We start from the raw sequence: 24,742 nt of genomic DNA, 5'->3' as shown, positions 1-24,742 counted from the left end.
GGCAATGGTGGCTGGTTTTTTTGTCAGTATAGGTAGCGCTGTTCAATATATACTTCTTGAATCACAGTGTTCAGGGTGATCTAGTTGAAAACTGATTGAGATTGCGCAGTTACAGTATAGTTAGTGCACTTCTAACTAGTTTGTTTATAAAAGAGTAAACATACAGATAAGCAATAGTTTTGTAAAATTATTTTAATGTATGTGTCATATTTAGATACTTGTGGCGATGCATAGTATTTTCAAAGTCTATGGGGAGATGATTTGTTCAGTGAATGCTGAGTATTTAAATGGATATTGAAAAATCTCTGTAGTAAATGGGCTGAAAGATGACATATAGCTCTTGAAGAATATATAGAGTATGTAGCTCTTGAAAAACAAGGATGTGATCTATTGGGTAAATACTTTATCATCATGCATATGTGCCAGTGGACTCAGGTTTGCAGAGACAAAACCCATTGTAGAATCTTTACTTTTTATTCTGCAGCCTTTCTCTTTTAAAGCAATGTTTTAAGTCCTATCTGCCCCATATGTGCGTATGCACATGATGATTAGATAAAGAAGGGTTTGTGGTAGCTTGCTATCTGTTGTAAAGTTGGGTTTTCCACATTTTGTCTTAAAATTAATTGCTCTCTAGTTTACAGTTGTATGGTGGTTATTCTATGTATTATTTTACACTTAGAGTTTACAATATGTGTGGGAACATCCCAGGCTATTATAGTGTTTTATTCCATGGTTTAATTTGCCCTGTATTGCTAACAAAATCTTGAAAATGTACCCTCAAAAATGGGCTGTAGACTTCAACTTCACACTTTTTCTTCAACAGGCTTCTAATGTGTGTTTGTACAAATTTCTAAACCTGCAGACCACACTTTCAAAATATTCTTTATAAGGGGCTATCTGGTTCTTTTCAGGGGCCAAAACACAAAATTCTTGAAGAAAAGATAAATCTTGGACAACAGTTACCTGATACAGGTCCTGGTGTTGGTTTTCAATATTGTGTCAGCTGCACTGTGCAAGGAACACAAAATAAACTGAAGGAAGCAGTGAAAAACATCTCAGTTCTGAGCCAAGAAAAGCAGCAGCTGATTGAAATGGGAAACAAACTCAGGGCAGAACTCAGAACAATAGCAAAAGAAGGTAAATTTATTCTACAGAAGAGTGCTAGCTTATATATTTAGAATAAAACCTGGGTACGAGTTCATCCTTTGAGCTGGAGAGAGCTGGGCTTCAGTATGAAAACAAAGTGCTGGACCTTACTGATCCCTGATCTGCATCGTTTGAGTGAGACTGTGGTGCTAATTGTTGCAAGTAAGATTACCCTGTGGCAGGAGGTACTAACATAGAACAATGAGAGTCTGTAGGCAGTAACTTTTTGTTGATTAATGTTTTAGGTGGACTCCTTAGTGCTTAGATGTCAGTGTGGGAACTGGAAGTCAAACTAAACCACCTTTAAAGAGCAGAAAAGAGGTAGTTTATCTCTTGGAATAAAAACAAATGCTTTATAAAAGTGGAAGAGAAAGCAAAATAAGCTTACTATAGAGTAAACTTGAATCGGGAGTGTATATATAATGTAAGAAGATTTCACTGTGGACATTTAAGTTCCATGCAACAGTTGCTCTGGCAATGAAGCAAAGGGAAAAACACGAGGCCTGTTTCCGCATAGTATTGAATCCCTCTGCAGTGAGAAGGCCTGTGTTCTGTGGTTCATTTATATCCACTGTAAGTGCTTGCTGGGAATGTAATATTGATGACAGAACAACAAAACAACAGAGAATGCTTTCCTCAGTATTTTCTCTCCTTTGTAGGACTTTGGCATCCTGTTAGCTCTAAGCGCTGCACGATTTGTATTGACTCTGGTAGTCTTTTTCCAAGAGAGCTTGTCGAAAGAATACAGTGTCAGCTGTCAGCTTTAAAGCTTCTACAGCACAGGCTTACAACACAGGTAATGGTATGCTGTCTGAGCTCTAGTGATAATGAGCAGTTAAGCCAGTTCTGATTCCATGAATATAACTTTCTTTAAAATTCTGAATTTAATTGTCTTCTACTGATTTTAGCTCAAATCTTCTTTGGTACCTTGGAAGATTGCAGAGAATAATAGAATAACCTGAGCTGGAAGGGAGCCATGAGGCTCTTCGAATCCTGACTCCACAGAGGGTAAACTGAAAGTCAAACCATGTATCTAAGAGCGTTGTCCAAATGCTTCTTAAACACTGACAGGCTTGGAGCCATGACCACTCCCTGTGAAGCTTGTTCCAGGGCTTGACCCCCCTCTCAGGGAAGAACTTCTTCCTAATAGTGAGCCTGAATTTTGCCTGATGCAGCTTTAATGCCTTTCCCTCACATCTTATCACCATACCAGACAGCAGAAAGAAGAACATCAGCTCTTCCCTCTCTCCTCCCTGTAAGTGCAAACTTACTTAGTGTGCACTCAACTGTGTCCAGGTCATTGATAAAAATCAGAACTGGACCTAAAATGGAGCCCTGGTGAGCACCACTAGTGACTGGCTGTCAGCCAGACATTGCCCCGTTTACTCAAAGGGCTGACTTCAGAATTAACCTTTTTAAACATGATTTTCATCCAAGGAATTTCAGAAACACTTGTTTTAATGCAGCATAAATGTGCAATCCTGAATTACGAGTTTCATAAAGCTTAGTTTTAAATGGGTAAGATAGACAGTTTGAAGGATTTGCAGTATGTTCTAAGATAAACTTGACAATGATTGATCAGTGAGCATATTTCCAAATATCCCCAGTGGTGGGGTTTTAAAGCACCCTTGTCCAAATTATTGTAATAGCACATTTTCCATATATGAAAGCAGGATATATAATTAATCTTTCTCTTATCTTTTGTAATTAAAACTCAACTTTTAATAGTTATTGCAGCTTTCATCAGAGACAAGTGGATAAATCCTGGCTCCCCTGGTAGTTAGTGGCAGACCTCCCAGTGACTTTAACAGTCAGGATTTCACTATGTACTTTGCTTAATTGATCAGCAGATTTGTTCCTGTGAGGATTGAGTCAGAGCAGCTGATTGTCGTTGTAGTTCTGAGGGCAGTAAACAATGTTCTTTTGGAAAAGGTGGGGTTGTTGCTCCAAGGTATAAAACTCCAGTGGAATTATTAACCAAGTTCAGTTGGGGAAATACTTCCTCTGGGCAACTTATTCCAGTGTCCGAGTACCCTCCCAGTAAGGAAGGTTGGGGGTTGGGGTTCCCCCCCCCCGCCCCGACCATAATGCTTAAGTGGAGTGTCCTGTGCTTCAGTTTCTGCCTGTTGCTTCTCATTCTGCCACTGCATACCACTGAGAAGAGTCTGGCACAGTCATCTTTACCTCCTTCCACCATCCCCATCAGGTGCTTATACGTGTTGAAAAGGTCACTCCTGACCCCTCTCTTCTGGAGGCTAACAAGGCCAGCTTACCCAGCCTCTCCTCCTATGTCAGATGCTCCAGTTTGTTGATCATCTTTATGGCTGTTTCCTGGGCTTGTGCCAGTATGTCCATGTCTTTCTTGTACTGGGGAGCCCAAAAGTGGACATGGTATTCTGAATGTGGTTGCACCAGTGCTTGGTAGAGGGAAATAATCCCCTCCCTTGACCTGCTGGCAGTGCTTTTCCTGAGGCAGCCCAGGATGCTGTTGGCCAAAGGGCTCATGAATGCATTGCTACCTCATGTTCAACCTGTAGTCCACCAGGTTTCTTCTTTCTTTTCTGCTGAGCTGCTTTCTGAGCAGTCAGCCTCCAGCCTGCTAGATTGAAACTGCAATATCCTCTGATTTTGGGGAAAAATCAATTGAATTAAAGCTAATCTCCTTTGGAAGATCCTGTTTATTTTTAATTCTCTCTTTATGCATTCTTATTTCTCTGAACTGAAATCAAGAACAGATTGAGAGCCTTTTTGTGAATTACTAAGGTTCATCCAGGAATATGTAGGAGATTGAAGTTTGATGTTTCTCTTTTTACATACTAAGAAGTGTGTTATATGAAACTACACAGGAGATAATCCTATCGTGCTGTCAGGTTGCACTAAGAAATTGCACCTGTCAGTCATTTACTTGAAAATTTTACCATCTGAACACATTCTAAAAACATCTTAAATGTTTTTATATCCAGACACATTCAACAAAGATAACACGTATACATTTCGAGTGTGCGATCCTGTGGTTTTCTGAGCCTTAAATTATCACTGATTTCTTCAGATGTTATCTGGCTGGCCTAGATGTATTACAAAAAAAATGAAAAAGTGACCCATCTGGCCAGACAGTTTGAATGCCAATGGTGAGCTTCTTAAAAGAGCCAATGGAAGTAAATTCTAATAAATATTTCATTTTTCTTACGGTTAAGAATGGTTGTAAGAAAAAAACCCCACATATTAACCTCTGTAGTTGCTTAGAATAAGTGCCACAAATTAGGTAAATGAAGGTTAAGTGATGCAGCTGGTACCAATTTAACCAGTTGTATATCTGGGGATGATGCACTTTCAATTTGCAATCTATTTTCTGCTGAAAATAGATTGTTTTTTTCCTGTGAAGTAAAACAGCGTTGCAGATTAGCCATGTAATTATACCCATCAGGGTTGTTAGCTAGACTAATTACAAAAACTTCGGGATCAGTAAATTTAAGAAAATAGTGTAAAATGTTGAAGTGCAAAGATCATCCAGCAATTAAATTTGAGGACAAGTGTTGACAGGTTCAAGTTCATTGTTCTGCTATCAGGTCTTTAAGCAGACAGTTAACCAGCTGCTGCACAGGATTGCTATTCTCTCGAAGAAGGAATAGCAGTCAAAACAAGTAGTACTTGTTTGGAGGCCTCAAACATTTGAATATGAAAGGAAAAAGCTCTCTAAGCATCCACAGTATGCAGCAGTATTTGGGCCAGTAAAGGCATCTATTTGGGGAAGAAAATGGGTATACATGTTTCTTAGCTAGGGTGAATCTACCAGATTGAATCTATGACAACATTTTGGAATATATTCTAAGGGAACCTGGCAGGGAAGAACTTTGTGTTTGGACATCCTATCACAGGTGCTTGAATTTATCTCAGCTTGCTCCTAGCAGAAGATACTCAACAGGAGGGGCGCTCCTGTGTGATAGAGAAAGGTTGCCTGAAGTCCAAAAGGCTAGGCTGTGAGAGTCAATTAGAACCAAATTTGAACAGATTGCTGGAGTGAAAATAAGTCCCTGTTCTTCTTTACTCCCAGTAGTCAGGGAAGAAGTTTTAAAGGTTGCAGTATGAGCAAACATTGTAAACCATCCATCAGACCGTGATAAACTGAGAATGCCATCTGCTGTACCTTTACAGAGCTGAGGGAGACTTACTCTTCCTTAAATAAGCAAATAATCTAAGATAACAGAAACTGAGAACTGAGACAGGTCCGTCAGGTAAGTACATGAGCTGGAGAATCTGGTATATTTTACCAGATTTATATAATCAAGTCCTTTTGACACCAAAATACTAATTAGGGCATACCATACTGAAAGCCACCTGGGTTCCAAGGCTAGGAGGGCTCAAATTATTTGAGCTCTGTGAGAACAGGTCTGGGAACGCAATGTTATTTTGCAACTCTTCATTGACAGTCTGAGAACCTGATCAAGACCTGCCACAGCAGCACTGTCAGAAGAAGTATTAACATCTTGTGGTAGCATGAGAAAGGTCCTCAGAGAAAAAAAAATGGGGAGCATTAAATAAATAGCCTCACTGGCATGTCAGTGATACATCTAGGGACAATGATGTGGGCTACTTCTGGAGCAGACCTTAAACTTCTTGTAAAACTCCAAGGTGAAGAGGTCAGTTTTGGTCCTGGGTGACAGTCCTGAGCACATGATCCTGATCTCCCTCTCGTGGGGTTTCAGAAGGAAATAAGTAAGACAGCTAGTAAAGTGTGCAGGAAGCCTAGGAAGTGGTCTGCTAACAGGTGTGGGACACCTCAGAGTGCTTGTGTGTCTACAATGTAATTTGTGGGTATATAGATATACTTGTGGATATATATGTGTGTGTGTGTGGATAGATACGTAATTTATTCAGGATGCTTTTGAACATCTTATTAAAGTCACAAGCTTGGCATGCTTTGTTCACTTGAACTTTCTGTTCGATGAATTGTTTCTTAAGCTCCTAAACTCCAACACTGGGAATAATATTTACAAAGCAGATTAGGGTCCAGCAAAGCATTTGAGTAGAGCTTTTGTAGCCTGCTTGATTCATCTGTGCACTCTTGGATCAAGGTCTGAAAAGGATTAGCTAAATGCTTGAACTAAACTTATGTAAAAGTGATTTCCAGATCTGGGCAAAACTGCCAAATTCAAATGCACATTTTCCACAATTTTTTTTTCCTTCTTCACCTCTTTAGATGAGTTGTGAAAGAAAGTTAGCTGACTTTTAAACCAAGATCAGTAAATATTCATTGCCCATCCATCCCAGTCTTCCCTTGCCTTATTTTTAATGAGCTAAGTACTGTTTGCTGTTTTTCTGACATCTCATGCCTGCCATAATCTTTTTAAAATCATTAAAGGTTGTTCTTGCTTTTGTAAGCCTAGATAGATTTTGAAAATATGTGTCCAGGGTTCTTGAAGAGGCAGCATTTGACTGTGAGTTTCCAGATGGTGTGCTAAACTCCAGGAGTAGTTCAACCACTTTAGCTCATGGATTGCTTGGAGTTCATGGTTGAAGTGGCTATCACTGAGGATCTTTCCAGCTCTGGAACCTTTGGGATCATCCCTGTTACTGCTGGAATTTGTCCAGACTGGAAAGAAGGATAGCTCTTCTTATGTGTAAGCTGTTCATCTTCTATAGTCTCATTTCAGTCTGCTCTTTACTCGGATCCTACCTGCTGAGTCTTCAGCTCCTGTGCTGAAGCTGAGCTCCTGGCTTGAGCTTCCAAACACTGCTATGCAAGTTTGGGTGTTTTCTTCTAGGTAATCACTCTTTCTAGCCAGGCTACATTTGCTTCTGTGTTCAAGATTATGACCCTTACCAAAAACTGAGAGAAATTATAAATACCTAAAAGAATTTCAGTTACTTTATATGATGGGCTTATGGTTTGTTTCTTTAGTCTTAAATATGTAGCAGAAGACTCTGATGTCTATTTTCACCTCCTTTTAAAGGGCTGAAGCAGTTCACTTTTCATCAAGTCTCACTTTAATTAGTAAATGTTGAAAGCTAGTGAAACTTTGTGGGGTAATTAGGGGTTTTTTAGTTGCTGACAAATTACTTTTCAATAGCTGCTTTATTTTGTTTTTTTAGGACTTCCTTGGAAGTTTTTCTTATGTAATCTAGTAATGGGAAAAGACAAAAGTGAAGAATGACCCTGACGATATAAAATAGAGTAACAAGCAGGATGGTAGTCACAGCAGCAAGAAATGTGGATTTTGAACAGATTTAGTAAGAGGTTTATTAGGAGGATATTTTGCCTGTTTGACCCTGTTGTTGATCTGAATGGAATATAATTTTGTTTAATATTATTTCTAACTGGTTATTTTAAATCTAGCAGGGTAACAGCAAACTGAGCTATAAATATATTCTTTTTAGAGACCATGAGGTTTTTTGTGTTAATCTGATATTTCATATTAGGAGCTGCAGTATGCAAAGCAACAGCACCCCTCAAAGATCTGTTCTCTAACTGCCTGCCCTAACTTAAAGAGAGAAAAAGCTCCCAGCAGCTGTGGGGGAGAAACAGAATTACCATCCACGGAGGTACAGTGCAGTTTTATCATCAGTGTAATTTGCTTTCAGTTGGATTTTTCAATTGCAGCTGCTCAACAGTCATCTCCTGAAAGACTTAATAATATATTTAAGTTATGCATTGTTGCCATACGGAACAGTATTTGTTCACACTTTATAAACTAGAGTTTCTCAATCACTTTCATGATGTTGTAATTAATCTTTTTGTGCGACCTTTCAAAATGAAAAATAATGATTTTCTTTTGTCTTGCATCTTGCTGAAACCTTCTATCTTTCCAAGACCAAGGCACTACTATGAGATTTAACCAATTTTCAGATGCCTTTGATGTTAAAAGTATTGTATCTCTGTAAGATTGTGCTTGAATTTGAACAGGTTCAGCTGGATTTCTCTATTGAAAATCATGGGCCAGAACAACGAAAGGCAGATACATCCTCAAAGGTAGTTCAAAGTCAGCCACTCAGACAGAGTCCTAGTCAAGCCCAGCAGGTCCAGCTTTCTTCATCTACAGCACGTCATTTCTGCCAAGGTATTTGGCAAACTTTACAAATGGGATCAAGCCCTTCTATTCTCAGTCCTCAAGAGAACACTGACCAAGGTAAGCATGCTTTGTAAAGCAGTTGCAGTATTTCACTCTTCTGGAAGAACCAAAGTATGGTAGTGGATTCTGCCTCCTTCCACTAAACTGCTACTGTTGTTGCAGTCCTGTAATCAGAATCTGAAAGATCTTAATGAATTACTTGAAGGGAGTTTCATTGTTGCCAGCAGGAGTGAGAATTAACAGGAATGCCTACATGGTGCTCTGGTTTTAATGCCATTGTTGCAAATACTTCTCCCCTTTTATTGAATACTCCCAGAAAATGCAAAATACCGTTCTGTTTTGACATAGTCTAAAACTTATCTGGGGCAGATATGAAAGTGTCTGTCTGAGAATTGCATGCTTCATGTGTTGCCAAGTGACAGTTAGATCAAATTATAATTTAGCAAATCATTGCTTAATCATTATTTTTGTGGCAGGTTAATACCTACAGTACTGCTTGGTGTCGTAAGACCTAAAGGCCAAAAGTGAGATCATGGGCATAATGTGGTATATGTTGTGGGCACACAGGGAACTAGGTATTGTTATTCACTAGAATTTTATAGTTCAGTGCAGCAAGTTGTAACAGAAAATAATAAAAGCAGAGAAAAATTCTTATATGCAAGACAGCATCCTGATCTTACATGTCAGTATCAGGGTTAGGATGAGAGGAGAAGGTGAAACCTAGGCCATAGACTGAACATTAATCAATGTTATACTTCTACAAAAAAGCACCACATGTTCTTGGAAACTTTAGCAGGAGCAGCATTTGTAAGATACGAGCAGTGAAGTGTAGCCTCCTCACAGGTGAATTGTAAAGGAGCTTTTTAATGGTAGCCATTATGTTGAGTGTGTATTGCAGATGAATGTTACGTCTCCCAGACTGTTGGCCTGTTTATGAAGTAATTCTTCATCAGCAAAACTTTGGAAAACTGTACTAACACCTGCTGTGGATGGGACAAAAACTAATGGCCTCAAATTATAATACTGAAAAAAACTTTAGGAATGGCTAATAATGGAGTATGCTCCCCAGGACTGTAGGTTTTTCTGTATTAAATGTCTCTATAGACAAACATTTCTCCAGAATGTTCCAAGTAAAGGTGATGTTTATTTTTTAGTAAGTAGTGTAGCTTTCAGTAAATTATTTCTAACAGTGTTGTGGGGCTCTTGTGAGTTGTCTGTCTTTTGGTTTTGATATTACTTTTATCACCATCATTATTACTGAGATCTGATGGCAGCTGTGGGGTAATATGGCAGCCATTTAGCCTTTTCAAATGAGCTTTGTATTAATAGTGACCTGTTACCATTACATAGATACTCGTGTGCTGTTAACCACATACCAGACTGCAGGAGCAAGAATGCAACCAGTGGGTTAAGGGAAGTGGTTTGTTCCCTTCTATCTGGTACTTGTGCGGCCAAATCTGGAGTACTGTTTCCAGTTTTGGACCTTCTGGTTTGACAAACTGTGAGTCCAGCGCGGAGCTACTAAGATGGCTGGGGCACTGGAATGTGTTACATGACAAGAGGTTTAGAGAGCTGGCTTGTTCAGTGTGGAAGAGAAAGAGTCAATGGGTGGTCTGATTGCTGCTTTTTAACTACCCAGTGAGGGATTTTGGAGAAGGCAGAGCCAGACTCTTAAAGGTGCACAGTGAAAATAGAAGAGGCAATGGACACAAGTTGTGTCAACATACATTTGCAGCAGGGAGCAATGAGCACTGTGACATTTCACCCAGAGGTTCTTTCCAACCCACATTACAAATATTTTTAAATCAGTGTATAGACGCAATGAACCATATTAAGCAGCACACAAGAAAAAAAAATATTTAAAAGGGCTTCCAAAATGAAGAATGGATTATAAGTGTATTTATTCACAACAGCAGTGCATTGCAGGGACAAAGCAATGTGCGTTGACAGACCTGTAGGACTGGAATGGACATAGTGCTGACAGTCATGATTCAGTGCTTTTTTCGTGGGGCTGGAACTGAAATAGGAAGAGTATTTCAGGTCAGGCCTATATTGACAGGATAAGCAAAAGGATGTCTTTGAAACATTACTGATAGTGCCATGTGGTTTCATGCTGCTGTATGCATGATGCAACACCACTGGCAGCCTTACAAGGACACTAGTTTCTTAATGTCTAGAAATTTCCAGCCACCATTGCAAAACTTACTGTACAGTTTTGGGGATCTAGAGAATAACAAAAGGGAAAGATAATACTGCCAATGTGAAGCAAGTGAAACATCAATAGGGGGTGATATTTTCCTGAGAACAGCTTTAATTTGATCTCTGCATCCAGATTTATCATAAGAACACTGGAGCGGAGCTTTCTTACTTAAACATACAGGCCCTGAAATACTGCGTTGCAAGAATATTACTTGTAAAAACTTTTATGTTGTTTAGCTTTTCCCTCCAGAAAACCATCCAAATGGTCTCCTTAATTCTACCAGACTGAATTCTGCATTTCAGAAAAGAAGAATGTGAAAGCAAAATCTTTCCATTTTTGGAAGAAAGTCACCTCAGAGCAGAATATACAAGATTTTCAAGGAGTTCTGCTTCAGATTTTTAGCACAGGCTTGCGTTATTTTTCATGCCTGAGCTATGGAAAAATAATTACATCTTGCCTGTTTAAAACAACTCACTTGAATTTAATACATCCATCAAATACATGGTTACAGTGGGCTGAACTGTCATTAAGACGGAGTGACTCAGTACAGGGCTTTCAGATATGTGACGCGCACATAGATTCGAAAGCTCAGTAATAAAAAATGATTTGCAATAAAGCCAGCAAGTTAGCTTACTTATTCAAACATTTCTTTTGCAAGTTCAGCTATGTACAAATCTGTCACACCAGTAGCTGTGTTCTATGTGTATTTCTGGTGAAACAAACTACTGTAGTGTGAGAATGATTTTCTAAACCTGTTGAACAGCTTATTTTTTTTTTTCATGTACCAAGCAGCCTATCGGGACTTAAAATGCCTGGCATGTCAAGTAAGCCCTGCAGTTTGCTGTGTTTCCAACATGCAACACAGTTCAATGACTTAATATGTTTTGGAGTGTTTATGATGACACGTTAACACTGAATTACTGAAGTGGACTGTTATATACTTTATTCATTTCACCATCGAATTCAGAACTTGTGGAACTTCCAAGCAAGTCAGAAGGCTGTGAGATATTTTAATTTTCTCTCTCCTTACTGTACCTGCTGATTTTTAGTTTGTACTGCAGGAATGAGATGGATTTAATAATTTCTATGTTAATTAGAAAGAAAGGGGTTAAAAGGAACACAGGTTCCTTTTTAAGGTGTTTTTACTATTCTGTATAATTGAAAGAAAAAGGTACTGCTGCAGAGGTAGATGGGTACAAACCACAAAGATATTAAAAGCATCAGTGTTGCATAGACTGTACTAGTTACACAGGTTGCATAGCTACATAGACTGTACTAGTAAAAAATACACTTCTGTATTTCTTCCCTTTTTATATGCCCTGTCCCAGAGGTTAAGGGCAGGTGGTAGACTTTGGCTGGTGATCCATGTCATATGCACCTTGAATGTTGATGACAGAGCATCCTCAAAGAAAAGCTGCTTGTCAGAATAGTATTGTGCTTTGCTTTGAAACTCATGACACACGTATACAACTGTGTGATTAGCTTCTGTACATGCTGCCCGGTATCTCCATTAACCCGTGGGCTATAGGGCCTTTTTTGATTTAAGAATAAATGTTAGGCAGCAGGAGGGGAAGCTTTGTAGAACATTTAGAAAACTGGAATTTATTTTTCTTCAAGTAATTTAGCTTAATGAAGGTTGTGCTTGCTATTTGAGACTCTAGTTTTTCTGGAGAGAAAGGCAAACATCACCTATTACAGTTCGACTGTAAGGCTGCATTTAGAGTGAAGCCAGTACTGTGAAGGGTGCCTTGTCCTACCGTGTGAAAAGCTCCTGATCAGCCTCTTGTCTCCTTGAGTCAACAGAGGCTGGGGTCAGTGCAGAGCGAGTAAGAGCATAAGGCAAGCTGTATCTGCACTTAGAATGTCCCTGCTAGTCACTTGTTTTATACACTTTTGTGGGGTGGATGGAATGTATTTTCTGTGCCAGAGGAGGGCTCAAGCTGTGGTGGATGGTCCCACTGGACAATTTGAGAAACCCCACCTCCACAGATACTCAGGACTGTCCTGGGCATATTAATTTGAGTGTACATTGTAGCCTAACAAAGAATGAAATTGAGCTGCTTTGAAGCAAAGTAACTTTTCTGGTTTACTATTTGAACTTAGAGAGGGGAGTTTCTTTTGCTATATTTCTTGTTACTTGCAAAAGCTCTGTGGTCTGAAATTCTACACTTTATGGATCAAAAGTTATCTTAAGTGTTTCCACACTAGACAGAATTTCAACAGCTTTGACATCACTGACAGTTCTAAGAACAATCCATGTGGGTAAAAGGCTGGCCAGAGAAAGAATCTGGTAAAATATTAACAAACAAGAAGAGTGCTCTGGCTCTGGCTTCATTCTGGCTCCAGTCAGAAAAAGACTCATGATTTCTTTTCTGTGTTACATAAAACTTCATCTTTGAAGTGCTTCACAAATATTAACTAATCCCCTAGTTAAATTTTCTTCACTTAAATGTTCTTCTGCTGAATAGGAACTTGTTTGAGTTGGTGTTCCTTCAGAAGCACTGTTAGCTGGAAGGAAATATCCAGTGACAAGTTTCTTAAATGAAATTTTCCATCTGGGGAAATTCCAGTTTGCTCATACAGTATGTCTACCTGTATCTCTCTAGTTCTGAAAAAAACTATCTGTGAATATTAATTTATGACTGTAGTTAACACACATCAAATAAAAGATATGTTAAGCATTTCAATACACTAAAGGTCCATTTTCAAAAGCAGCTTAGGCTCTTAGCTGTGATCTTACCAGCTCTTGTTGCCGAGGTCACTTCTGAAAGTTAAGTTATAGGCTTGTAAATTAGGTGTGCTTTTTCGTTGTTTGTTTGTGAAAACCAAGTTACTGCATTTAAATTTTACTGCATAGTGCATATTCCTGCTGATTTTATTTAAAGTGCTTCACACCTGTGAACAGTTCCATGCAGAACATATGCAGGTCCTTATTCAGTGTTCCCTTAGAATATTTCACTTTAAATAGCATTTCTAATACTGAAGTGTTGGTTCTTCATCTTTTTCTATTTTGTAGAGCTAAGTCTACAAGTTTGCAATTTCATGGGCTTAAATTTCTGTGTTAACACGGATTTTTGACACTCCAAAACCTTGCAACAACCATATAGGATGCTTGTGTTCTGTGGTATTGTTCCAAACACCTAAGTAGCCTTTACTAGTTGTAACTGTAGTGTCTCTACTAATGCCAAGAGCAAGCATACAGAAGACTTCAGAGAAAGGGACACATGTGATGCATTGGTGCTTGGTTACTTTGCCTTCAGATCTACAGGATTAGGGCCTCCGTCATTATTTCTGAAAGTCATCCCCTTGGTGAATACAAAAGACCCTTCCAAACCGAGGGAGTATTTAACAAAACAGACTGTCTGTGTGTTGACTGTATGCTATTTGTGGATCTGCTCATTGCTGTTACTTCGACCACAAACAAGAGGTAATCCTGTTCTGCTGTGGCTCCTGTTCAAGCAAAATGCTCTTTGAGGCCATATCCAGTACCTTTCAGACACTGCTGCCTCCATTGTTCTAAACTGGTGATGTTGTGAAATTCTGCTTCATTATCTGCTAGATGTGGTAGAGGTCTAGGGTAATGCATGCTAATGGTTAAAGTCCTTTTTCCAGGCAGGAAAATACACGCAAAGGTCTTCCATGGGCTCTAGCATCCTGTCATACCTTCTACATCTGTAGGTAGCCACTAGGTGGCAAGCTGAACAACGGGATCTCGCATCAATGGCACAGGAGTCCACTGAGCTTTTGCCACCTGTGGTAACAGATGCCACTAGGCTGACTCGGGCAGATTTTGCACACACGTGAGTGAGCAGCTGGTCCAAGCTAAGCCTGAACATAAAAACTATTTTGAACATTGTCGTGTTTTGACACTAGCCATGCTTTGCATAGAGATATAAACTCTCAATAGATCATTCCATAGTTCAAGAATATTTTGTATTTCCTGCCATGCAGAATTCTGTTTGGACTTTCTACCGTGTTCTGTTGACTGTGGAAATTTTACTTATCCTACGAATAACTTATCTTTATCAATTTTTATACCTTATATTCTTGCTCTGTGACTGGGACTGGGACCTGGGACTGAAGCCTGCCTGTCATACTCAAAAAATTCAGCTAGTACGGAGTGCTGTATGTATGTGTATGAATGTAGTATGTGTTATCGCATGTATATTATGACTACTTCTGCTGTCTGCTTTGGCTCTCCATATAAAATCTAAAGCTAAAAGCTCAATGCCTTGAAAAATAAGGATTAAGTGCCTGGAGCCAAACACCCATACATACTACCTATAGCTTACAGTAAATACTGTGATAGACCAATTCCACTTATCTTACCTAATGAAACTTGTAGTAAGACTGAAGTTCAGTTAGTTGGAGATAGTGGTTTTCAGACAATTATGTGAGAAGCTGCAAAATGGACTCTTGATTGGCATTAAGACCAGTCTCCCTGCTTCCCAACCAAAGGTATTACTTTTTGAGTTAGTCCTGTCCAATACACATGGATATTTTGGGCAACAAAAACGAGGATTTCCACAGTAGATAAATGCCTGCCTTTGTGAGAGAGGATAAAAAAAAAAACAAACCCAAAAAATGATGATAATAGTAGTACAGCTTTGTCAAGCCCACAGAATTGCCTTTGGGCCCTTTGGATCATGCATATCCAAACACGTTTTACTGCAGCTTTTATGGCTGCTGGTGATGTCTTGAAACTGATCAAACTATTGCAGCCAACTACTTTATCACTGTTTCACAATATGGGAACAGGTAGGCCTAACTCTGTGTTGTGTTGTCCAGTGTGTTGGTATTGCCTTGGTTGATATGTATCTTCTCTCACAATGGAGAGCAGGGTAAACTTGTAAAATGTGGTGTTTAAAAACAGCTGAACAGACAAGTAGTGTTTGCCTTGAACGGTTACACCAGCCCCCCAGCTGTCTTCTTTTCTCCTCTTTTAAGCAGCCTGGTGCTAACGGAGAATGAACAGGTACAGGTGAAGCGAGGATTGAGCAGGAGATGCTGCTATGTTTTATACCACCAGCGTAGCAAGCCTTAGTGGACAGTTCTGTGCCTCCTATGTACAGAAATGGTTCTGTTAATATAAGACTTCCACAATGTGGCACTATGGCAACAATGTATTTAGAGAAAAAGAGTAAACCAGTTCTCTTCAACTATTCAGTCTCATAATTAAACACAAACATAAGTATGAAGTATTTTTCTTTCTTTTTTTCATCAGTGAAGTTTGCAGTTATACATTCAACTGAGCGATCTGAAGAATCTCAGCAAAATATCAAAGCCAAGGATAAACTTGAAATGCCAGCTGCAGATTTGACAGTCAGAGGAACCAGGCTGGAAGTTCAGCAGAAGCTAAAATCCAGGAATTTATCTTGTGCTCATCCCATAAACCCCAAAATCTCTTCTAACATGGCAAAAATCCGCAACTATAATATTAAAGACTGATATCTTTCTTGGCAGCAAGTTCCAGGTCCATGCCTGCTGTTAACCTACTTCAAAATCCATGAATCTGATCTAAATATAGGCTTCATTTTTGTGTGTTGAGTTGGGACAGTTGCAGCCAGAAGAAAGAACAAATACCCTGTTTCATACTGTAAACCCTAAAATACAGGGTTAATCCATGTACATCGTGAGATTAGTCGTCACTGCTAATACTGATTGATTTTAATTATATATGTTAAATATTGCTTGCATCATGGATTTAGAAATGCCCAGTTAATACATATGTAAAGCCTTGTGCCTTTAGGCAGGGCTTGCAGGTCTTTAGCAAATATTTTGTTGAGAAACTGTAGATGTGATTTAAGCTTAGAAGTGGGATGCCTCAACCAACTTGTTTACTTATAATTAACAATGCAACCGTTAATCCTGTGCAGCTATCTTTCTACTTGAAAGAAAGGGGTTTGAAGAGATTACACCTGAATCTATATTTGATTGTCATCTTCCATAGCTCTTTCCACTTGTTCAGACAGCATGAGAGAGTATAAAAATAAGCTTCTATTGTCACACCAGTAATTTTTCTTTGACAAGAGATTGTGTAGAGTTTAAAGCAGTGGAAAACACATTAGTTAGAAACATTTGGAATCATACAGAAGCACTGTAAGAAATAAGTCTTACAACAGATCAAACTAAAAGAAAACCTGAATGAGTTGTGATCTAACAAGGGATGTCTATGTAACTGAATGCGTCAGGACACTGAAGCAAGTAATCAGTGTATTTTTGTAACATTTCCAGTAATGCTGAGCTGTCTTGGGATATTACAATTAGGAACTCCACCTATGAAAAACGTGAGAAGAAACTTTTTTACTGGGAGGATGGTCAAGCCCTGGAACAGATTGCTCGGAGAGGTTACAGTCCCCATCTGCGGAGATACTCAAACCCCAACTAGACGTGGTCCTGGGAGCTGTCTCTCCTTGGGTTGAGGGTGATCTTGGACTAGGTGATCTCAAGAGGGCCCTTCCAACCTAAGTGATTTTCTGATTCTGTGGGTGGTATCACTGAAGTGAACAATACCGTTCAGTTGCTGCTAAAAATGTGTAAGATCTAAACAGGATTAATGAGGGAAGAGAGCTGTTTGCCCATGAGCGCTCTTTTTCTGGAGCGCTTTTCTTTTTAGAAATGCTTTCCTGGTGCTTTTTGCGAACAGCTGCTGTCTTTGGTATCTGCCAGTGTGGTAATAATCATTGTGAGAATTTGAATAATCATTTTTCTAGTCCCTGCTGAAAATGTTTTACTTCAGTGCAGAGGTGCTATGACACTATAATCGGATGCTAAATCTGCAGTAAATTTCATTGTGATGTTACCAAGCCAATATGAGGCCTGAGAGACCTTGTGAGCTTCTAAATCATTTAATTACTTGAAAATCCTGTTATTGGATTCAACATTTAACATTGTTCATGAGCCGGAACAACATGATGCATTCCCCTGAACCAGGCCCTGAATGGGCTCTTTCTGTAGCTTAGAGCATAGTGGTTTCTAACAAGAACAGGAATTTTGGCCCAGATCATACCAGTTACAGCTCTCTCTGGTTATTTCTAGAACACAACGTGTAAATTCCAAAGTTCTTAATAGCTGTATATTGTCTTGAAAAATATTTTTAAAATTTTCAGTTCTGTTTTCAATATTGTACTGTGGAGATGTGCTATATTTCAGTGCTGTGAGATTCTGTGCATGTACAGGTACTGGAAGCAGTGTTGCCTTGGAAAGCGCGTGGTGTGTTCAGTCATGTTTGTAATGCTGCATCTGAGCCCAGAAACTATTACTTTTTATTCCCTGTATTGTGGGTATAAGCTCATGGGCTGCAGGCTTCAGAAATGCCTTTGTGTAGGTTTCTTTGCAGGGTTTTAGTTTTTTGTTTGCTTATTTGAGGGGTTTTGTTTTTTGGTGGTGGTGGGGTTTTTTTCTGTGGTTGTTTGGTGTGTGTGTCCATCTTCTCTTTCCCCCCCCCTCCGCCCCAGTATGTGTGTCACCTGGCATGCCCGGTCATGCAGCCCTCTTGCCAGAAACACAACTTTAATTTATTCAGTTTCCCTGAGAAACAGGTTTCCTTAAGGCAACTGTAGGTAAGGGAAGATGATAACTCTTGATTGTTTCATCTGCTTTACTTGGGATAGGAAAAAAAATTAGTAGTTCAATCATTGTACCTTTGTTTCAGAGTAACTAGAAGAACGCAGTGTACCAGTAGGCTGAAAATTAACAGTGTGGCTGTTAACAACGGGTAACAGGGACACGCTGCCTGGATCCTGTGTCCTGTGGGGGGAGGTTGTGCTCGGTGCGTACAAAATACAGGGGGGATATGGGGGCATATTAAGACCAACGTGTTCAGCTAATTGGGGCGCTTTCCGAGGGAGGCGGTGGCGAGTCGGCCGCGGCTGGGTTGCACGGAGCTGCGGCCCGTGCCGGTCGTGGTCGTTACCGCGGGGTTAAACAGCTGCGACAGCGCCGAGGAACGCTCGGGTAAAGGCGCAAGTTGCGCGCAGGGGTCGCGCTGCCGCCGCACCGCAGCCCGGGCACCGGGGGCGCAGCGGGAGATGGACCTGGGCGGAGTGCGACTGCGCCCCGGGCCCGCGGCTGCCGGCGGGGGGTGGGTTTGAAGGTTTTTTAATATTTTTTTTAGTAGCAGCCGAGGGTAACACGGAACAAAATTCAGATGTGTTCGCTGCTCCGCTTTAACGCAAGGCGTGCGAGTTACCGAGAAGGTGGAAGCGCGGCACCCGCGCACGGAGCGACCTCTCCGCCGTCCTGAGGCGGGGTGGGTGCACCGCGGAGCGCAGGCCCACCCCCTGCGTCGGCCCGCCCAGGCCTCGCTCCGCCGCCGCCAGTGACGTCGGCGCGACGGGCCGGGGCACGGGGCAGCTCATCCGCGGCCGGCGTGCCCGCTGCCCGGGGGTAACCCCGGCCCCGCGGGCCGCCGGGGTGAACGACCGTGGCCGCCGTGAAGCGCGGCGCGCTGCACCCGCCTCCGGCCCCTCATCGCCTCATCGCCTAGCAACGCCCCACGGGCCACGCCATTGGCGGCGCCGCGCCCCCGCCTACACGCCGCCGCCTCCGGATTGGGCGCCGGGCCGGGCTGCGCGACCAGCCCCGCGCCCCGGCCCTTTGTTAGCGGCGGCCACCGCCCCCTCCCGACGGGCCGCGTCACCACCCCCACCCCCCCCACCCCCCCCGTGCGCGCACACGCGGGACGACGGGAACGCAGAACGGTCCGTGTCCGCGGCGGGTGGGCGCCCCCCGGCTTCCCCCCCCACCTCCCCCCTTCTCCGGGCAGGCCCGCCCAGCGCCAGGCACCCCCCGCAGAGCGCGGCCTCCGGGGCGGGGCGGGGCGCGAGGGCTTGGCCCGGTGCCGCGGGCAAAGGGGCCCGCCCCGGCCCGGCCAGAGCCCCCTCCTCCTCGTGAAGCTGCTTCGGCGGGCAGGGGCTGGCATCACCCCGGGGCCGGCTCGGGGCGGCCCTGCCCCGGCTCTCATTGGACTGCGGCAAGGAGTAAACTATCAGCCCATGTGGCGTGGCCGCTGGAGGTGGCGACTGCTTAAATAGCGCTGGGAGCTAGAGGGAGACAGTGAGAGGGGAGCGCGGAGCACCGGCCACCGCAGCAGCCCGGCTCGGCGCCAGAGTCTTCTCGGCACGAAGCCTTCCGCCCTTGCGCAGGTACCGGCGGGCAGTGGGACAGCCGCAGCCTCCGTGGGCCGCTGCGGCCGGCAGGCGCACCGGGGAGGGTCCCTCTTGCGCCGTGCGGGGCCTCGCAGGGGTTCCGCGGCCAGGCCCGTGTCTGCCGCACGTTCTGCGGCCCGGCGTCGTGGCCGCCGTGGGTTCCCTGCTGTGGCTCAGCGCGGCCGCGCCGAGGCGAGCCCCCCCCGCTTCCTGGCGGTGTGTATCGGGTTCCAGCCTCCCGCTCCGCCAGCCCAGCGCGGAGCGAGCCTGAGCAGCTACGTTGTGGTGCTGGTGCTCGGCCATCTTGGCGGCGGGCGGGGACCACGCCGCCGCGACCCCTCATCGCCGGGCCGGGGCCGTCGCGGCCGCCGGGAGCCCTTCCCCGGCGGGGGGCGGCCCCGCGCTGCCGCAGCCCGGGCGCCGAGCAGCAGCGGGGAGCAAGGGGCCGCGCTGGCCTGGCAGCGGGGCCACGGCGCTACGCCGCCCGTCGGGCCGGGGGGGGGCAGGGGAGGGGGTGCGGCGTTGGCTGTGGCTGGGGTGGTTCGTCGGTGGGCGCTGGGGAGCCGTCTCCGAAGCGGTGCCCCTGTACTGCTGAGCTTCCTTCTTTCATCTGGATGTAAAGCAGTCGCCCACGCGAGGTAGCGCATCGACCGGGCCCCGGCCTGGGTCCGTTGTGCTCCGCCGGGAGCGGGACCGGCACCCCCGCGGCCGTGTTTGCGCGCGGAGGGGGGGGTGTCCCCACTCCCTCCCTGGGGGGGCCTTCGGGGGTGCCGGCCGCGGCGCTCCCCGGCCGAAAGCTGCGCTGTGTACGAGGTGGGCAGCGCTGCGGCGGCGGGTGTCAGCCCGCGGGGGGGGGGGGGGGGGGAGGCTCGGGGGCGTCCCTTGTAAAACCAGAGGGGAGGAGAAGCCCCGGCTCTCGAGGTTTGCATTTCCCTGCCGGCCCCGCGCTCCCTGGAGCGGGCGGGGGTTAGCGGTGCGGTGGGGGCGGCTGTGCGGGAGGCGGGCGGGCACGGGCACGTTGCGGACACGATGCAGCAGTACTGAGGGCTTCAGTGTTCGTATAAATCGGTTGTGGCCATTTGGGAGCCGGCCGAGCTGCCTTGGTTCCAGGAGCAGCATCTAACCTACTTCTCTGGGATAACGGCGCTGCACCCTGCTGCGTCCCCAGACCAGCAGGGCGCTGTAAACGCGAAAACAGGCACCGGTTTTCATTTCTTCTGCGGCCAGTGGGACAAAACCAGCTTGAAACAGAAAGAGGCAGTTAAGAAGTCTTCGTTAAAGCCGAACTATAGCATGTAGATCAACGGTAGCCAAATGCTTTTGTTTAAAAAAAAAAAAAAAAAAGCAGCCTGTGTTTGCCTGCCTTGTAAAAAGGGCTTTCGGAGGCAGGTGTTACCTCTCTGTACAAATGAAGTGAAGATGTAATGATAGTTTTAACTACAAATTTCAGAAATTACAGAAATTAGGAAACCTGGATTATGACGTTGTCATACTGAAAAACCAAGAAAGCAATCCTCGTTCCTGTGCTGGAAGGATGCTACGGAGGAGTCATGGATGTTTCATTTTACAATAAGGGGACTTTCAAAAATGGTAAAGATTTAGACTGCCTAGAAAGAGCATCAGAGTTGGCTTTGAGGATTCTATCCCACCATGATGACAGCTATCAAAATAACAGTGAAATAAACGTTGTGCTCCTGTCTGAAAAGGAAAAGTGTACATCAGGCAAAACAAGATTTGGGTTTTATTTGTTGTTTCTTCTTCTCTTCCTCTCCTCCTCCTTTCCTCACAGAACTTCAGGTGGACATAGGTACAGTAGAATAAGAAAAGCATTCTCTTATGTGGTTGGCGAGTTGGGTATGAGTGGGAGAGGAAATCTGATTTTACCTTTGCTTTTTTGTTTTTCTTGTCTCTTTTTCTTTCCCCCTCTAAAAGCTCACAAGCTTAATGGACACAGAGATATTTTTGTAGGGAAACAGTAGATTAAAAGTTTTGTTTAAAAAAATTATATGTACAGCTGCCAGGTGTGGTGGAAAACTCATTAATACTTTTTGTCTTGATAACGTTTTTGGTGCTGGATTAGTGAGGTACTGAAAGACAATTGTTTTAAATGCAGTGGAGAGCAGTATTTCAACAAGGGTAACCTTGGTAACAGCATTAAGCTAACATCACACCAATAGGTATCTAGTACACAGAGAAAAAGATTAAGAAGGTGTAATGTGATTGGAGAAAGGAAATTGTATCAATAAACAAACCAACCTTGTCAGATGGCTAATGTGGGAGGCAGATAACCAGAGCACAGGTATGAAGTGATGAAAGTTGTTACTAGTCAATAATACCAGAAGGGATTGTTAGTTATTACCGGTCACAGACTGAATGAGTCAGCAGTGCAATATTATTGCTAAAAAATATTGTGTAAATCCAGTGAGGTGGTAGTTTACGCTTATCTGGGGTGTCTGTCAGACTGATGGGTGTGTGGGGGGTGTTGCTTCTCTCCCCCCACAGTTAAAAATATAGGCTGTCTGAGAAGGATTCACAGAGTTCAAGCCATGCAAAACCATGGGGAAGCAGGGGAAAAAGGATGCTGGATCCAGCAAAATACAGCCTTAAGAAATCTGAGAATCCTGCTTGTCCCTTTCTGTCGTCTTTGTCTCCTTTTTTGACCTGTTGCTTGTGATCACCTTGCTCATCAAATGTAGTAGGAACAATCTCTTCTGTGTATTTGCTGTACTCCAATCTCCTTTAAAACCTCTGTAGAAACAATTTTTTTTCCTCTATCTGTGCTATGTCTTATACTTAAAAATGTCAGTGTGCTGTGTGTAGTCTAAAAATGCTCTACAGGAAAAATGAGTCTCATAATATGTGAAATACTGTAATATGCCATTTGGAGGTAAAGTAAATCAACTCTAAAATGGTTTACGTACTTACTTCCTGTCAAAGAAGAGCAAGGGCATTGTTCGTAGCCGTAACATCTACTTTAAGTCATCCTGGAATAAAAAGTGATTAATATTAATGATTTTTTTTTCTCTTTTCACTCTTGTTTCCACAGCAAATCATTGCTGCTGTCTGCTGCTAGATCTGTGTTATCTTAGACGTAGGCATTTGGAGCTCTTTCTGTAAAGTCTAAATCTCTCGAGTTCTTTGTGCATAAAAATTCTTAAGTTGTGACTCTTCTTTACCCGTCCACCCAGCTAAAATTAACTTCTTGGCTCTTGTTCTAAATTTTGATTACTGCAGCATCTTTCTCTCCACATTTGACACAGTCTTGCTCAACTATGTTCACAACATGTTGGCAAAAACTGCTTTGCTGATAAATTCCATTATTTCACTGCCTCAGAAGAACGTTTTGTCAAGGTTGGCTGTACCTGGATGGAGTTTTTCTGATACTCCAGGGAAAGATGTGGGGCAGGAAGGAACAATCCAGGAAGTGACATTTTGGTCCCCTGAAATATGAATTACATTGCTTTCCCTAGAGATCATTGGCCACATAGCTGAGTTGAATCATTTTAACATTATCCCCCTGTGGGTCTCTTGTCTGACACTGGGACTGCAAGCCCCATGCCCGAACTGTTCTCTGTCCCGTGCACGGGGCTCCCACGAGCATGGCCATGCCGTGGCCCTCGCTTAGCGATGGCAGTGGCAAAATTGACTTGGCCCAGGCTGGTGGGTGGCACTGAGAGGCGTCCCTTCAGAGCAGCGTGGGCCTGGCACGTTGCTGCCAGCTTCAGTTTTGGGGAATGGCTCCTTGGCGAGGGCCTTGTATGCTTGGCTCCTGGTGTTTCCTTTCCTAAATGCATAACCCGCTTGGAACACGAGTGCTCTGGTCTGGGTGTTTGGCAGGAGACTGGGAAATCCAGAACATCCTTTTGGGAGCACTTGTGTGCCTGCTCCCAGAGGGATGGACTGGGTGAGGCAATCTGCTCTTCTGCTCCAGTCTTGCATAAGTCTGGAGTTACCCCGCAGATGTGGCGGGTGACAGCTGCAGAGAGGAAGGGTAGGGGGAACCGGGGCGTCGTGGCAGGGCAGTGCTGGTGGCTCTGCACCCCACTGGCAGGAGGGCCCTGTGCCTGGGCAGGGTGTGCATGGGGAGGCCTGGTTCTTGCTCGGAAGCATCAGGAACTCCTGAAAGAGGCCGAAAAACAATGCAGAAATTAAATGTCTTGGGTTGGAGAAACAAGTACAAAGCTAAGAGTATCCGTTGGAGCTGTTTTGTGGAGGAGATGGTCGAGCAACAGCAGCAGTGCTTGAGCAAGGCACCTGCGCCATGGCACTGAGGAGCATGGTGTGTGGTGAGGGCAAACATTGGGTCTTTTGTGGCAAAGTTTCTCCTTAAAGTTTAAGGCAGACTTTTAGCTACTTGAATAGCCAGTTTTCTCTGTGGTTTTCACTGGTTAAAATGCCACACATTAACCCTAAAGAATGTTTTGCCTCTGCTTACCAGAAGAATTATTGAAGGAGCTACTATGAATGCTTGCTACCTCTTCTGTTCATGCAACCACTTTTATTTATTTATATTTTTATATATATATAAATTAACCCATATATATACACAAATATATATAAAAATAACCCATATATATGTGTGTGTGTATATATATATGGGGGCTTCCCCCTCTGCCCTTAACTTGTCTACTTAGGATCTGCAAACTATAATTTGAATTTAATGGAGACGTCAGGTTAATTTGCTTTCTCTCTGCTTCATTGTTAACATTTTTTGTGTTATAGAAAATAAATGAGTGTGACTCATAGACTAGTGTCTCTTGGTGTTGTGATCTGTATGGATGGCCCGTGATGCCACATTATGCAGCATGATGTTGTCTTGTGGTGTTTGAGATTGGTGTCTTAGAATGCAGATTCCTTGGGACAACAGATAAGGTTTTTCATCCTGTCTGGAAACCAGATCGGTTCTGCCAACTCGTAGGTTAAAGCCCCACTCTCTATCACATACACTCGGTTCCCCCTTCCCAGTCCTCTACACATGTGGCAGTGCAGGGTCCAGTTGGGAAACACTTTACAAGTAGAACTTACTTCTTGTTTCATGTATTTAAAATGATGGTAACTTCCATTGTAATCTTCGGGCTTTTGTGTGGGTTTTTGCTTGTGTGTATGTTCTTTGGGTTTTTTTTTTGAGGGGGTGGTGGTGGTGGGTCATTTGGGGTGTTTTGTGTGTGTTTGGTTGGTTG

The 24,742-nt window shown here is 43.4% G+C and overlaps 2 protein-coding genes across 2 annotated transcripts in view; both read left to right on the top strand.

Annotated features, from left to right (window-relative positions):
- The window catches only part of CCDC57 (coiled-coil domain containing 57), a 42,589-nt gene extending 26,548 nt beyond the window's left edge, over nt 1–16,041 (top strand). The window contains exons 10-14 of the mRNA XM_055697822.1: nt 912–1,137; nt 1,806–1,942; nt 7,564–7,686; nt 8,048–8,270; nt 15,638–16,041. Coding sequence (XP_055553797.1) covers nt 912–1,137; nt 1,806–1,942; nt 7,564–7,686; nt 8,048–8,270; nt 15,638–15,861 — 933 coding nt within the window. The 3' untranslated portion in view covers nt 15,862–16,041. The remainder of the gene's footprint in view (nt 1–911; nt 1,138–1,805; nt 1,943–7,563; nt 7,687–8,047; nt 8,271–15,637) is intronic.
- The window catches only part of FASN (fatty acid synthase), a 101,376-nt gene that overhangs the window by 37,169 nt on the left and 39,465 nt on the right, over nt 1–24,742 (top strand). The window contains exon 2 of the mRNA XM_055697817.1: nt 19,491–19,559. The gene's annotated coding sequence lies outside the window, so the exon portion shown is untranslated. The remainder of the gene's footprint in view (nt 1–19,490; nt 19,560–24,742) is intronic.

The sequence above is a fragment of the Falco cherrug genome, chromosome 1 (assembly GCF_023634085.1).
Source record: "Falco cherrug isolate bFalChe1 chromosome 1, bFalChe1.pri, whole genome shotgun sequence".
NCBI lineage: Eukaryota > Metazoa > Chordata > Aves > Falconiformes > Falconidae > Falco > Falco cherrug.
This window is presented reverse-complemented; position numbering and strand designations above follow the sequence as displayed.